Raw genomic sequence first — 14382 nt, forward strand, 5'->3', positions numbered from 1 at the left:
ATTGGCGCTTTCGGAACTTTTAAATTCGGAACTTCAACCCGGCATGTTCTCATTTCACCCCGATTCTTCACCTCGAAATAAACCCCTGACCTCGATCATCCCGGGAGGATGACCGAAATTTTGTAGCTGATGTTGCGCCGCTTTTTACTCCCTGGGATTTTCATCCAGCCGCCGATTGCTGATGAAATAATCAAGGCGGAGTCAAAATAACCGAAAAGATCGGCACCCCGAAAGAATATTCAACTTTACTCGCGCTCATAGCTACGTAAAATTCAACCGCATTTCGAGGCTCTCGGCGTAGGTACGAGTTACGAATTCATAGCTAAGCACGTGCCGAGATCCTGGCTACATACGAAATTAATTTCGTACCCTGTTCGTCCCGGGTATCGAGCGAAATATTTACCTCCAAGGCAAACCAAGGTCGCATGTTTCAATTCGACTCGATTATGCTTGCTGCAGACGGTCGTTGAGGGATGATGAAAAAAATACCGTCATCGTATTCAATTAATATGCGTTTGCACTTATGTTTGTTCAACCTGCTTTTTCAAAATCTTTTTTTCTGAATCCGGTTATTTTTTTTTTTTTTTATTCCAATTGATGAATTTTTGTAAACCGTACTTCAAAACGAAAATTTAAAAAAATCGAACTTGAAGCACGATTAGTCGTCATTTTTCCGATTGTGATGCCTTTCAGAAAAATACTTTTTATCAACAAACCATTAATATTCAAATATTTTTGGAACCTATTAACACTCTCTGTTTATGATAAAATTTTTCGGAATCAGTTACGTGAACATGAGAGCAAAGGATTGGATTTTTGAAAATGGCACGATGCTATCACGCTAATCGAAAGCAAAGAATTTTTAATACTTCTTTTTGAATTGTATGAAATTGACTTGTTATTATCAGCTCAAAGATATTTGATGAATAATAAGTAACGGATCGACGGAAGATTTAAAAACATGTAAGCACGATTTACAATTGTTCGTTCAAAGTGTAAAAAATTGATACGAAGCACGATAGAATAAGTTGTTTACATATTCTTTCACAAAATTTTTACACAATTTATGCAACCAGTTATTCGTCTCACGGATCGAAGAAAAATCAACGTTCCTTTTTTCCTAAATAATCAGTTTTCTCAGTGTGCACATTTAACTCTGTATTAGGTTATTCACGTCTCGTTCACGACGATATTGAATTACGCATTGCTCCACAGCTGTTTCGATTACCCGATTCACGGTACCAGAGTAACAGCCAGAATAAATAATTCGTAATTCGACATGACATGTTAGCGAGATACCAGCACAGGGCTAAATTACACTTGAAAATGTTGAACAAGGAGTGGGTTATATTTTTAATCGTTAATTAACGCCGAGGAGTAGACTTATGATGCTTGATCGCAAGGTCGCGACTGTGGTAATTCAACAAGCCGAGCTTAGCGGAGGTAATCAAAGCTCGAGTCTCTAATTAAAGGGACTTGTAAGCCATGCAAGGGCATGGACTCGAGGACCTTGTTATGGGATATTCATGAAGCCCCGGCATCGATGTTGAGCCACATAAATAAATTCACGTGAAAACTGCACGCGTTCAGCTACAATAATTATTTACGCATTTATTTCTATTGTTTCGTTGTGAATTAACTTTAATCTTCAATTTTCACCATCGTACGTTCAACTTACGATTTATTCTAAACTTTTAATTACGAGGCGTACTCTCGAGCTAATTGCAATCTACACGATCTGCAGCCCCGATTCGAGCTCGAAATGTTAGAGTCGATAACTTCTCGTTAAGAGTTCATTGCACGTGATCATAGAATTCTGATGCTTCTTACCGGTGTTTGTAATCAATGAATACGATGAAGAAAACGAGGCCAAAACGATAACTTGACACAAAAAAATCCGTTGCCTTAAAATCCGGATCCCATTATTTATAGAATAAGCAAAAATTTCTACGAAGGGGACTTTTGGTATATTGATTTAATAAAGTCGGCGGAATTGATCGCTTCGTTTCTGCTGGCTACAGCGTCTATTAATTTACGAGTTTGGTATCCTCCGCCCACAGAGTAACCTACATTTCTTTCCTTCTTCTTGTGGCAAAAACAACCGATAAAAATTTGACCCATGGTTGATATCATCGCGTACATTTTCTTTGACCCCTGCCTCTTGGCCCGAATCGCATAAAGTTAGTGCTAAATCCAGTGGCCGATGAACCGGAAATTAAGCAAAGGATTTGTATTTTATTGGATAGTTCAGTCGTATATTAAAATGCAACGAGCACCCTCGTAGCAATCGCATTTTATTCTTACGATAACCAATCGGTCAAGTTTTATTCTACTTTTCTTTCGCTTGTTCGTAATTTCCGGCAGTTGGATTTTCATCACAGTCACAGATATTAAAATAACAGGTCAATAATGTATTTTATCTGTATTGAAACATAATTTTTATCTATTTCTAACAAGGGTTCAGATTCAACTAGATGGGAAAATGTTTTCCTTCGCGGAAATTATATGAAATCCTGCGGTAGATGGAAGTAGAAAAAAAAAATTAAAATCAAAATATACAATTTTCATAAAATTTATTCTCAGGCAGCAGCTTTCAACTTTTTTTACTACCCTCACGTTTTACGTACATACATATCTATATCTATCCCATCGATCGAGGGAAAGCAAGGCCTTGTGCTTGACTGGGGTGATTTTTTACGCAGCAATTTTTTCTTTTTTCTCCTTTCCCAGTCATAAGTTACACCTTGCGGGACCCACTATAAATCGATTGTACGCGTGGCCACATTTTGTATGCGTGTGTGTGCGCGTGCATGTGTTGCCTGCCACTACCCTGTGGTAGGTTGTGCAGCTCCATGACATGTCACTTCGCGGTGTCATGTAAATGACATGTGGGTCGTGTAAAAAACGATAGATATTATACGCGAAAGTTCAATTTTCATTTTGTTTATTGCAGTGCAGAATCCCGAGTCAAATTACTGTTTACAGTAGTAAAATAAAAAATTATTTTCAATAACAATAATATTGACGGTTAAAACGGGTCAAATATATTCGTCAAAATAAATGTGCAATCATATTGGGGTAAATCGATCGAGCAAAGCAAATAAAGTTCGAATTTTTGTTAGTTACATACCAGGAAAAAAGCGTAAAAACTCAACAGATCGAGTGACGAACTGCGCATGCGCGAGCCAGGTCGTCAGGCTGGCCACCCGTAAGCTTGATCTGTGAAACACGGCTTATGGAGGTTATGTACAGGTGATACGAGTTCATTTAGTTATCGCAGACTTCAGGTAGATGACGTTATGATTCGGAAATGCCTGCAAAACTTTTAGTGTCAACTGACCAATGACCGATGACTCCTATGAGTCGTTATGAATGACAACATAACCTTAATTCGCCAATTAACGCGGGAGTTTGACATCGCGTACGCCGATTGAAGTTGGCTCCCCTGTATTGCAAACGAAAATATTGCCGCCAAACGATCTCATCGACCGAAAGAATTTCATTATTTTGCACGTTTGCAGACAGTCGCTCGCATCAAACTGCTAAGTTTCACCGTTTCCTCTCGGTAGGTGAATAGAAAAAAGAATCACCCGTTCTCAGTCCTCAGGCATGCGTCGTTTTTCTTTTCAACTTGACACATGATCAATCAACTCTTTCGACTCCAAAATACTTTTCGTTTCTGATGTAGGTATAAACCACTTCCGGTTGCGTCCAATATGAGTAATAGAAGTCATCGCTTGTACGATTGTCTACCTGTTACTCGATCTGTAACGGTCCACAAATATTATATATGACCGTAAATACTCGTATGACTGGGATGTTTTCGCGTTTTAACATGAGCGAGTATTCTTGTTTCCGATTGATCAAACGAGCCAAGCCTTTTGACCTGTCAAATCATCCATCCCCGAAAAGCGCTGACGAATGGTTGGCCAAGTTCTGCCTCTGACGTTTATATCCTCGGTGGTTTTTTGCGAATTAGGCGGACTGTAGAGCAAGATGAACGTTTCTCGAGCTCGGGAAGAGTCGACCAGATTCTTATTCGGCCTGCGGGAATCCCTGGCTGTTGGCGGTAAAAAATATAGGAAAAGTATATTCGAGGTCGAGGAATGGGTCGGGGTCGCCAAAGTGGACTGACGACGACACGGCGTTCTTGTACGTGTATATGTGCGAACACCGAGGTTGAGAGTCCGTACGAAAAAGCTCTCTTCGGAGCATTAGAAATAACTTTGACGTTTTTGACCCAAAGATAAATATTTTCATCCCTCTACTATTTTTGTAATGCAATTCCTCGATCCCGAGATACTCGTCTAGGATCGTAGGCCTTCGGGTTGTCATTGAGCCCTGTTCCGACAGTATTCTATCGTATACTAGTCCCTGCACTCGACTTCCAGATACTTGCGTAAGTGGATTTAAAATCGGAGAGGAATCAAGCTGTCGCATCGATCTTGAAAATTCCGACATTTGAGTTCTGACATAAATAACCGTAACAGGTACGAGGTATCGCATTCGTGAGGAAAAATGTATCTTCGGACTTTTCTTCGCAATTCATATATACATATTATACTCGGGAAATGGAGAGAAAGAGAGAGAGAGAGAAGAGAGACTCGATTGAAACTTTTATCAATGGCCTTTTTCTGCTCAAGTACACCGGCCGTTTCCCCAACGACGTTTCGACTGGAACGATTTCCTCTCTTCTTTTATTTTCCTTACTTTGTTCCGATCTTCCCTTCTTACTTTATTCTTATTTCATTTGAAATATTTTTCTCTGAGTTATAGCCAAGCGCTTCGACTTAACGGTCCGAAGTAATCTCCGCGCCTGCGGGCAAGAGCTTCGACGCGAATGCTCGGAAGCCATTGGAGCTTTTATTTATTCGGCCAAATTGCTTAGAGGGCACTTGGTAATTAGCCAGCCACGTTTAAGCCAGGGTTTAGACGGCAGGCTTTGACTACCATCCTCTTAACTTAAGACTCGCCACCGTCGCCCAGTCCACGCACTTTCACAGCAATGTCAGTCATATTCGCGTTCAAAATAGATGGGAATTGTTTAGGACGAAGAAGAAAAAAGTTTTTAATTTTCTATTCATCTTTATTCTAATTAGGTACGGTTCTTTTCCACCTCCACTCTCACTTTCTAAACGAGATTTTTCTTAATGCCAGCGAAAAACACGTTTAGCTCTCGGAGAGATATGATGGAAGTAATAAAAACGAGATGGTGCGACGGAAATTCTCTTTACTTAAATTCTGACAAAAAGGGTACGTGACAATACCCATGCTGTCAGAATTTTTCAACTACGTACACATTGTACACCTTCTGAATTCTTCAAGAGATAACCTCTTGTAACGAAGATATTTTCATAGCTTTCTGGTCGCTGTATTTGTCGTCTGTTTTACACAATCACTGGAATTTTCCAGACATGGAGTTCATTCTTAGGTCGAAAAGCTTTGGAAATTCACCAGATCTTCGCGACAATCCTGTAGCTGATACAACATTGGAGCGCAAACTTAGCACCATCAGCTCAGATTATGGTAGTAGAAATGAATTCAACCTATAAAGTCGTTTACCACCGTAAAATTTGATCAATTGAACCCGAGACAAAGACTCGCTTTGAATGACTATTCTTTCGACGAACATACAGCCAGTAAAACGAATCATAATAGGGCCGTTCTACGGAGCTCTGCAGTGGTGCACGGATGATCGAAGATATTGTAATGAAGGTTAGAGGGACAGTCATAGGTACAGTCAAGTAAAAATCTTGACAGAAGTTTCTACTCATTATAATCATCCCGAACGCAGTGTCGGTACAGGAAGTCTAAAATGGATGGAACGACTCCGTGGGCAGTAACCTTGAAGGCTGTGACCCTTTAAGCTGTTCCGCAGGTTACACCCAAACCCTTGGACCTCCCACCTCCTAGCCCTCGCATATGATTCATGGGATATACAGTCCTTCCTACCACAGAAAGGAACGAATCAACCTTGTTGGAGGTCGTTGAATGTTGGTCTGGTATTTTGTACCGCCCGGAGGTGAAGGTCCAGGGGTAAAAGACAGTTAGCAGGAAGTCGCATCGTGTACCGCAGCCTCTTACCCGCACACCGGGGATCGTAAGTCCAGGAAATCCCTCACTTAACCGTAGCTTGTTAATGTTAATATCCCGTTGATCGACTTGGGACAAATCGCAGAGCGTGATTGGTGACGATGATGAAAAGAGATTCAATACCCGCATCGATCCCTGCTGCAGTTCATCGTCAGATGCGACTCACCATCGTTACCAAGGTGCTTTGAGGTCGTAGCTTTACAGACCGTGCCAAGACGGAGGAATTAATAGGAGCACGTTGCTAACGAAGGGTTAATTCACTTCCAAGTTGGCTTTGAATTTCGCGATCCCTTCTCCAGACGGTGTGCACTCTTTGGCATCAATCGGATTACTCTAACGACTGCAACGATCGGCAGAAGCTTCTTTCAACTCAACCCCAGCCTATAATTTAGCTTGCGAGAAAAGTACGAGTCGGCTGAATTCCGGAAAGCGTAATCAGCTGAAAAAAAGGTAAAGTGAAGGAGAAAAATGAATTGTAACTATTGTATCAGAACCATTAACTACCGCCAAAAACAGATCCATGCTCAGAACGGGTTTGAACCTGACACACGCATCATGCTCGCGGTAAAATCGGTCGATCACAAGCCCGTCTCTTGATTGACTTTTTCCTTTTCCAATCTTCGAAACACCGGCTATCATTTTTCGTTTAAAGAATTGTTTGAAATTAAGTAAACTGTAATAATACCGGACATACGCTCACGTTGTGAAATCTCAGTTTTTTCAAATTCGTTGCAAAAATAACAAAATAGTAATGTGTTCCCCGATGTTTTGTTATGATAACGTTATTAACTTCAACTGCGTCAATTCGCGAAGATAGCGGAAAAGCAGCACCACCGGCTTGTCAGTTTGATCGACTTCGCGAATCATTAAATTATTGAACTTGGATTCCGCGTAACTTTTAAAGGTAAAAATAGCTGATATCGATGTTCTATCTTCTTTTTTCTATTCTATTGCTAAATTTGAATTTCTCACAACTATGGAATCCTAAAAAATCGATAACAAGATAGTCTGTGATCTTTTCTGATCACAATCAATTCCCAAATATTTTATTTATCAATCGGAACCGAATAGTTTTCAGTATGTTTATGCAAGGCGCTTGATTCTGCAAAAATAGCTGTAGGATATTTTTATTTTTCTTCACAGATATAGAAATCAAAAAAATAGTGGTATCGAAATAATACTAATTTCGGTCGAACACAATTATTTCTAATTTCGATGAATGTTTACGTTTTCGAACTCACAATAGCCGAGAAATAGGTTTTTAGACAAATATTAGTCAGCCTGTCGGTCAAAATTTGAAGCTATGCTGCATGAATGTATAATTTCATCGGAATTCCATAGTTCCTAAACTTTAAATTATTTACATTGAAACGAAAATTCAATGTTATGCAGCACTATGTATTAAATACCTGCAAAATGCAATATATTAAATGATTGGTATTTAATCAATATACCAGCTGCTTAATAATACCAGCGATCAATGTCAGACTACCAGCGAAAAATAATCCATCCAAGAAGATCGCGAAAAACCAGGATTTTTTTATTACGGCTTACAATGTACACCCTAACGTAGCCAAAAAATATCAAATTTTATTTCGTAAGTAGCTGAAGGTACTTGAGAAAAAAATATTGATTTGAAAACGACACAGCATTCAATCCGAAATTATCAAATATTTAATCCCTTTCATTACACATTTAATGTCATTAATTCGAGTTATAATAATTACAATAAGAACTTCGAATGTGGTCACCTTTTATTTCAGGCTCAGCTTGATAATAATAGATTGTTCATCAATAACGTAAGATACGCCGAGCGTAATTAGTTTGGTACACAGGATACTTTATATAACAAAAGTATGGTTAACAATTTTTTTTTCACTCTAGCAGAGTATTGAAAAGAACACTTTTTAGTATTAGCGTAGAAAAGTGCACTTTTTTGTATTTCGATGCGTTCTTTTGTACTGCCGATTATTTTACGTACATAACACAGACAAAAAAGATTGGTAAAACGTTCTTACATTACATGAGAAATACAAACGTAAGCCGAAAACCTTAGTTTGCTACAGCGCTCGAATTCGCGTTTAGATTAGCCCAGAATTGCATTCGTTCTTTTAAAAAACCACTTTTCACTTCAGTTTCAAGTTCCGAACCATCTCCGATCTGAAGGTAGTTGTCGTCGGTTGAGTACTGCGTCCATGTCGTAGTTCCATCGACACCGGAAATAGCGGGTGTTCTGAAAATATAATTATTGTTTAACTATTTAAACGGCTAGGAATTACCGGCCTGTTGGCACAAATTAATAATATTTATGTTAACCTCGTACCCATTGATTGCAAAGGACGTCCACAGCTCTACCATCGTTTCCACCATTTCCAAATCAGCACTGCTCATGGTTTTATTAAAAATTTGGAACGTCGATTCGAGTGGAAATAGGTAAATGAGATCATCCCCATGTGCCACACCATATTCCACCGTAGAGCCACCGTAAAAGAAAGTGAAACTGAGGGAACCCAAGTAATTGAAAGTGTACAAATATTGCGGATTTCCTGCTAGATTAAGCTGCTGTTGGAGCGCAGCGTAATTTGGATATATGTAGCGAGCGTCACTTATGAGCCTCGTAAGATTGTCGAGTATCTGCGGGCAGATGAAAAATACTGTTTTAGCATGCATAGTAAAGTTGCACACGTTTCGATTCTTTCAACATTCCCACCTCGGTTTTGTTAGTTGAGAAATCATCGTTGAAGTAGAACGACTTTATGGATTTAACCCAAGCAGCTCCCGAATCCTCCTGATACGTCAGGCTTAACAAAACCGGCAAGACGGAGTCGACGTTCTCCACGAAGTCATTCAAGAGTGTCTCATTTTCGTAGAGTTCTGATTTAAGTACGTTGAGGAAAACAGGTTTCAGATATATGAAAAGAATTTATACTGATTACTACAGAGTTAGGGACGATACTACTGATGCTTCCAAGGTTTAAATAAGGTTGTTTTTCACGTGAAACTGATCATTGCGAGGTTTGATTGAATCGGTGGTATTACTGCCAGTGGATATTGGGTAAAAAGTTGGGGCAACCGGGCGCAATATTTGATATGGCTGCAGATCGTCGGACTTGATATACCAGCAATGATCGAAACGTTGTATCCACACTTATTCTTGCCTACACTTGCCTGTAGTTATGAACAGTCCTTCGTCTCGGTTACTGCCAGTCATCCACGGTATATCGCGGATCTTACCGGCGTTGATCAAATTTGTAGGGCTGTCTGTAAGAAACGCGCCTTCCACGTCTGGCTCATCGGTCGCAGCCCAGACGACTGACGGCTGCGATCGCCAGGTGTAAAATTTAGAATACACGCCTAAGATGTCCGAAATGTTGGTTTCCCGCAGGCAGTTGACGAGGGATTCCGTCGTGGCATTTGAACATCCGACATAGCCGCCAAGTTCGAAAGCGCGATCCGCATAAGCGGCTCTGGGTATATATGCCCATGGTGATAAGGCGGATCCGCTTTGCGTTATGAATTTGTGAAAGAGCCCTGTTGACGTGGAAAGTTATGTATGGATAATTCAAAATGCGCTGCGGATTAATTCAGGAAATATTTGTGTTCCCTGACTTGACTTAATTACGCCGAATGTCTACTTTTAACTAATTCTACGTTTCTCACCAGTTGTCGAATTTGAAAGCGTTAGGAGATGAACGGAAGCAGCGCCTGCACTTTCTCCGAAGATTGTTACGTGATCGGGATCACCGCCGAAATTTCCTATGTTATTACGAACCCATTTCAGTGCAAGGACCTGATCCTTAAGTCCCCAATTTCCTGACGCCACCTCATCACCGGTGCTCAAAAACCCCATTGGACCCAAGCGATAGTTAAGAGTAACCAAAATCACATCTTTGTCCGCAATGTATACTGGGCCATAGGTCTGTGACGATCCGGAGAGGTATGATCCGCCGTAAATGAACACCATCACGGGAAGTACCGTGGAGCTTGTATTTTCGAAAAGCTGAATATATAGAATGCTCAATGAATTGATCAAGTTACGTATATGTAACCGAGTTTATGTAACTATTGACGTTCCGACCTAGTTTTAAACGCTAAAATTTCAAACCCATGCGTTCACCTGCTTACTTGGCAGTCTTTTTAATGTATGCATAACGTACCGTTATTTTCTGTAAGTACTTGCCTTTGGCGTGTACACATTCAGGTACAAACAGTCCTCTTGCCCCAACTTTATACCAGCTAATACTTGTGGGCACATGCTTGGATCTACAATAGCGTTCCGCGTCCCGTTCCAACCATCCGCGGCCACTGGATCGGCGAATCTGTAAATTGGAAATATGGCCTACAGAACGAGAGTTATTAATATGCGAGAGTACTTATAGCCGCAAGTATCAAATTTTACAAATATATCGTCATTCGGACTGCTTGAATGCTCAGTCTTGCAAATTTTGTGCATCGTGAGAATGAGAAAGAGTGAGTGCATTTCAATCTGCGAATATTTACGTCTTGGGTATATCGAAAAAATTAAGGGTGATCACCAATTTTTCGTTTCACAAAAAAATCCTCCGTTCACTTGTAATAAATCTGGTTTTTTTTCTTGGACGTATCGAGGGGGGAGGGGGGTGCCGATTCCAAAGAAATCAAATTCACAAAACGCCCGATTCGCGCAGAAATTTTTTCACAGCAAGAATATCCTAAATCCCCTAGTATTCAAAAATAACATCGAGATCAATTTCACAGATCATTTCATCCCGCATAGAAAAAAATCGCATTAAATACCGCAGTCATCTATTAGATTCAAAGTAAGTAACAAAAGTACACGATAAAGTCAAACTTTTTTTTTCCACTTGATGTACGGTCGCTGAAAGGCATCCAACAAGTTTTTCATTGTTACAAGTATAATCTCCGTCTGATTCTGTAAAACTGTCTCATTGTGGCAGCTGTTGGAACGATTCTATAGAATCGAATGAAATCAATAGAAACAAAATTGTAAAATAGTATCTGCAAAATTCATTTCCATACAATCGATTAAATTTCCACCGATTATAATAAACATGAGCAATGTGCAAATACATGAAAACGTTATGATTTAAAAAAGTATCAGATAAATGGTTTTTAAATTTGTGTGCTCACGTACCTGAGGGATCCAGTCGGGGGTTGCGCATAAGGGATTCCCAAAAAAGCCGATATATTACGACCATTGTGGGTGGTCAATATTTTGCCTCGTAGGTTACCCTGAGTAATGGTCACTTCTGGTTGACTGGTACTTTCTGCTTGGGTATAAACTGGACGTGAAGAGATGCTCAGTAACAATGTCGCAAGTAGACATTTTGTCCCGTTGAACGAAACCATCGTCATATGCACGTCGGTCTGTGGCTAGGAGGTCGTCAAGACTGATGGAATCGACCAACTTAGAATCGTATACTGAGCGAAAATCACTTCGAGTCATCCCCCCTCAAATATCTTTACCGTATGATGACGTTGCAGGATTACTTGTTAGGTCGTAACGGACTTACGTCTACAATTGTATTATGTTAGAGGTATGTGTATTAAGTTGTAACAGACTTATTTTTACGCTTGTACGATGTGCATGTTTCACATACAAGCAGACGAACAACTGATTTGCTAATTATGATATGTTATTTGTTCAGTGATTTTGAAGCCAATTATTACAAATCAGAAACTCTCCAAGAATATTCCATGCTCAAAGGAAACGAATAAGAACAGATAAACAAGGCGAATGACATGATTAAAATTAATAGGATCTGATACGATTTCAGTCGTCTTTCCGAGATTCGTAACTCATCTTTATATACCTTTCGCAGGAATATATAAAGTTCGTGGTAGTCAATATATATCATCTGGTTGTAGTAAATAATTTTTTTGCAATATGTTCTCAAACAATTGTGAGGTAAAGTCAGCTGCTACGAAAAAAGCAATCCCAGAATTTTTAAATTGTGAACAAATCAAAAGATACGATTGAAAATAAGTTGATTACATCGAATTAAAAACTTTATTAGATGTAAAATATAAAACGAATTCAACCAATACGCTGTGTCTGAATCGCATTATTGAATCGTGAAGTATAGTTGAATAAAAGATCAAAATCATTTGTGAAAATGATTTAAAAATTGCTGAAGCAATATTTGCTTGCAGTCTGATCAGATTTACATCGAACAAGACCAAATAAAATGACATATTTTTATCTAAACCGGTTAGTCTGTTCTCGGTTCACCGTTTGACAAAAAATCTGTTACATTCACGCCCTCACACACAGACCACGCTTTCTTTCTGTTTATTTCATCACTTTTTTCATGTGTAGGTATTCGAGACTGCTCAATAATGACAAGGCAAAGTCGCCGACGTTCCATTTTCGCACCATTCAAGATCCAGTATTATATTAGTGTCGATTTGAAGATCTTGGATATGAATCTCTCCAAATTTCAGGACTAAACCATGATCAATGTAAAACTTTATGAATCCGATCGGCTATGTATGACAATGTCGCAGTAATTCGTCAGTTGCGATAATTATAAATCTGTAATTTCATGACTAAGTTATGTTTGCCAAGGATTCGGCACTTCGTTGATCAAAAAATGTGCCGGAGTCTGCACCAGCTGCAATAGGAATTCACTAAAGACAGACACTCGGAACGACAGTACTCCATCTAACTTGGGATATTTTCGAAATTTCGAAGACATTGACACTCCTATTACAGTAAAAGTCGTTGCCCGTGGCAGTCACGACTGCTGGATAGAATCGTCCGCAAACGTCAAAGTCATAAATCAACTGGAAGCAGTTCCCAGACTCCAACCCACACACTCCTAAATAAACGACACTTCTCGAAAGTCGCCCAAGTATAGAGTGGTGCACTCTCTACTAGTGCCAATAAGATTAAATCTTTTATTCTCTTTGCTGGTTTTTCTTTTGTCTTATCACTTTTTCTTGTCTCAGGAGGGAAAACTTTAACCACGTGAAGCTGGTCGAGTGCAAGTTACAATGCTGGCGAATATTTTACTACTTGTGCCGATAAACGCGTGGAATATTTCGTCGTGACAACGCGAGAATTAACAACTTCCGTCTTGTGTAGATCCAATAATTCACATTGAGACTCCGTAATTGAATCATGCACCAAGATGTGATCAGTGTTCAACTTACGAACAGAAATCAATACAATTAGCATGAGTGCATCAAGTCACTGTAGATTAATCAATGGTGCATGCCATTAATTAACACTACTATCATCTGGAACGAAAGATTACTCTGAATATCTTGTGTTTCAGAAAACTCGCAAACTTGGCAAAGACGTAAAAAAGTCGCTAAAGGTTCTCCGATTTCTTAGTTCGAACCAGTGTTCTTCCACACCGTGCGAAATCAGGACCCGTCTAACAATGGCGCGTTTTAGATAAGCTTTAATTTTTGCAAATCAAATCACAACTTCTCGAATGGGGATGATAAATCGACTCCAAGATGTATACTTGCGTCGAAACGAGCCGTCACACCCATTCTGGTGTGGCTATTCTTAATCAATTTTCCCGCACGCCCAAACTTCAGTTCAGCAACGCATCGTGTTTTACGTGATGCGTACGTACCCACAAATTATTTTGACGTTTGTTAACGTGGTTCTCCTGCAGCATTCCCACGGTTGTCTGCCATTCCGCCGGATGAATGACCGCCAATGAACAATTGCGTGGTTGGGCACCAGTTCAGCTGATAAATAGTGGGAATGTTTAAACGGCTCCACAGTTCTCTGATGTTCCACAAAGCCGCGTTCGTTCCTGCTCGTTCGCTTCCATTCATATAGCTGAGTGATTGGTCTCGACAATCGACATGCTTCGGACCGTCTTTCAACGAAAAGTTGAATTCAAGACTCCGCTCAATGGTTGACGGTAACAGTGCTTGAACTTTGTAGTGATTGATATATTGACGTGCAAACGATTTATGTGAATTGATCTCAGCCTTTTCCTTGATGAATCAGGCAGCTATTCTTCTTATTGGTGCTCAAAATTGAATTTCATGCGCTGTCACTTGATGGATATATTAAAAATTCACCCACCTATCATGCGGGTTCAAAGCGCTAGTATTGGAATAACATTTTTTATTTCGATGAGGTTCAAGTTAGAGGCATAGACTTAACGAAACATCGAATATGGTATAATACATATTCCGCAGATTTCGAACGAATTTGAAGTAGAAATTGAGTTTACAAAATATATGAATACATTTTGCTTCTCTTGCAATGATTTATCCTATCCACAGACAAGACCAGCAGCTCATTTGTCCGCGGGTGAG

The 14382-nt window shown here is 39.7% G+C and overlaps 2 protein-coding genes across 3 annotated transcripts in view; one reads left to right on the top strand and one right to left on the bottom strand.

Moving 5' to 3' along the window:
- Positions 1-14382, top strand: part of LOC124310163 (uncharacterized) — a 160200-nt gene that overhangs the window by 126930 nt on the left and 18888 nt on the right. The window lies entirely within an intron of this gene.
- LOC124310169 (venom carboxylesterase-6-like) lies at positions 7830-11517 on the bottom strand. Its single transcript, XM_046773934.1, has 7 exons — positions 11228-11517; positions 10274-10412; positions 9754-10093; positions 9262-9624; positions 8804-8967; positions 8417-8727; positions 7830-8326 (listed from the first exon to the last, which is right to left on the bottom strand). The coding sequence occupies exons 1-7, from the start codon at positions 11446-11448 to the stop codon at positions 8146-8148; spliced, it is 1719 nt and encodes a 572-aa protein (XP_046629890.1). The 5' UTR covers positions 11449-11517; the 3' UTR covers positions 7830-8145.

The sequence above is a fragment of the Neodiprion virginianus genome, chromosome 1 (assembly GCF_021901495.1).
Source record: "Neodiprion virginianus isolate iyNeoVirg1 chromosome 1, iyNeoVirg1.1, whole genome shotgun sequence".
Lineage (NCBI taxonomy): Eukaryota > Metazoa > Arthropoda > Insecta > Hymenoptera > Diprionidae > Neodiprion > Neodiprion virginianus.

Bases quoted from the DNA above. Each gene is read 5' to 3' on its own strand.
- LOC124310169 (XM_046773934.1), bottom strand. From the start codon at position 11,448: ATGACGATGGTTTCGTTCAACGGGACAAAATGTCTACTTGCGACATTG. The intron at 8,968-9,261 runs GCAAGTGTAGGC...TACTTAAATCAG, and splicing joins AGGACTGTTCATAACTACAG to AACTCTACGAAAATGAGACA. The intron at 8,327-8,416 runs GTACGAGGTTAA...TTATATTTTCAG, and splicing joins ACGTCCTTTGCAATCAATGG to AACACCCGCTATTTCCGGTG.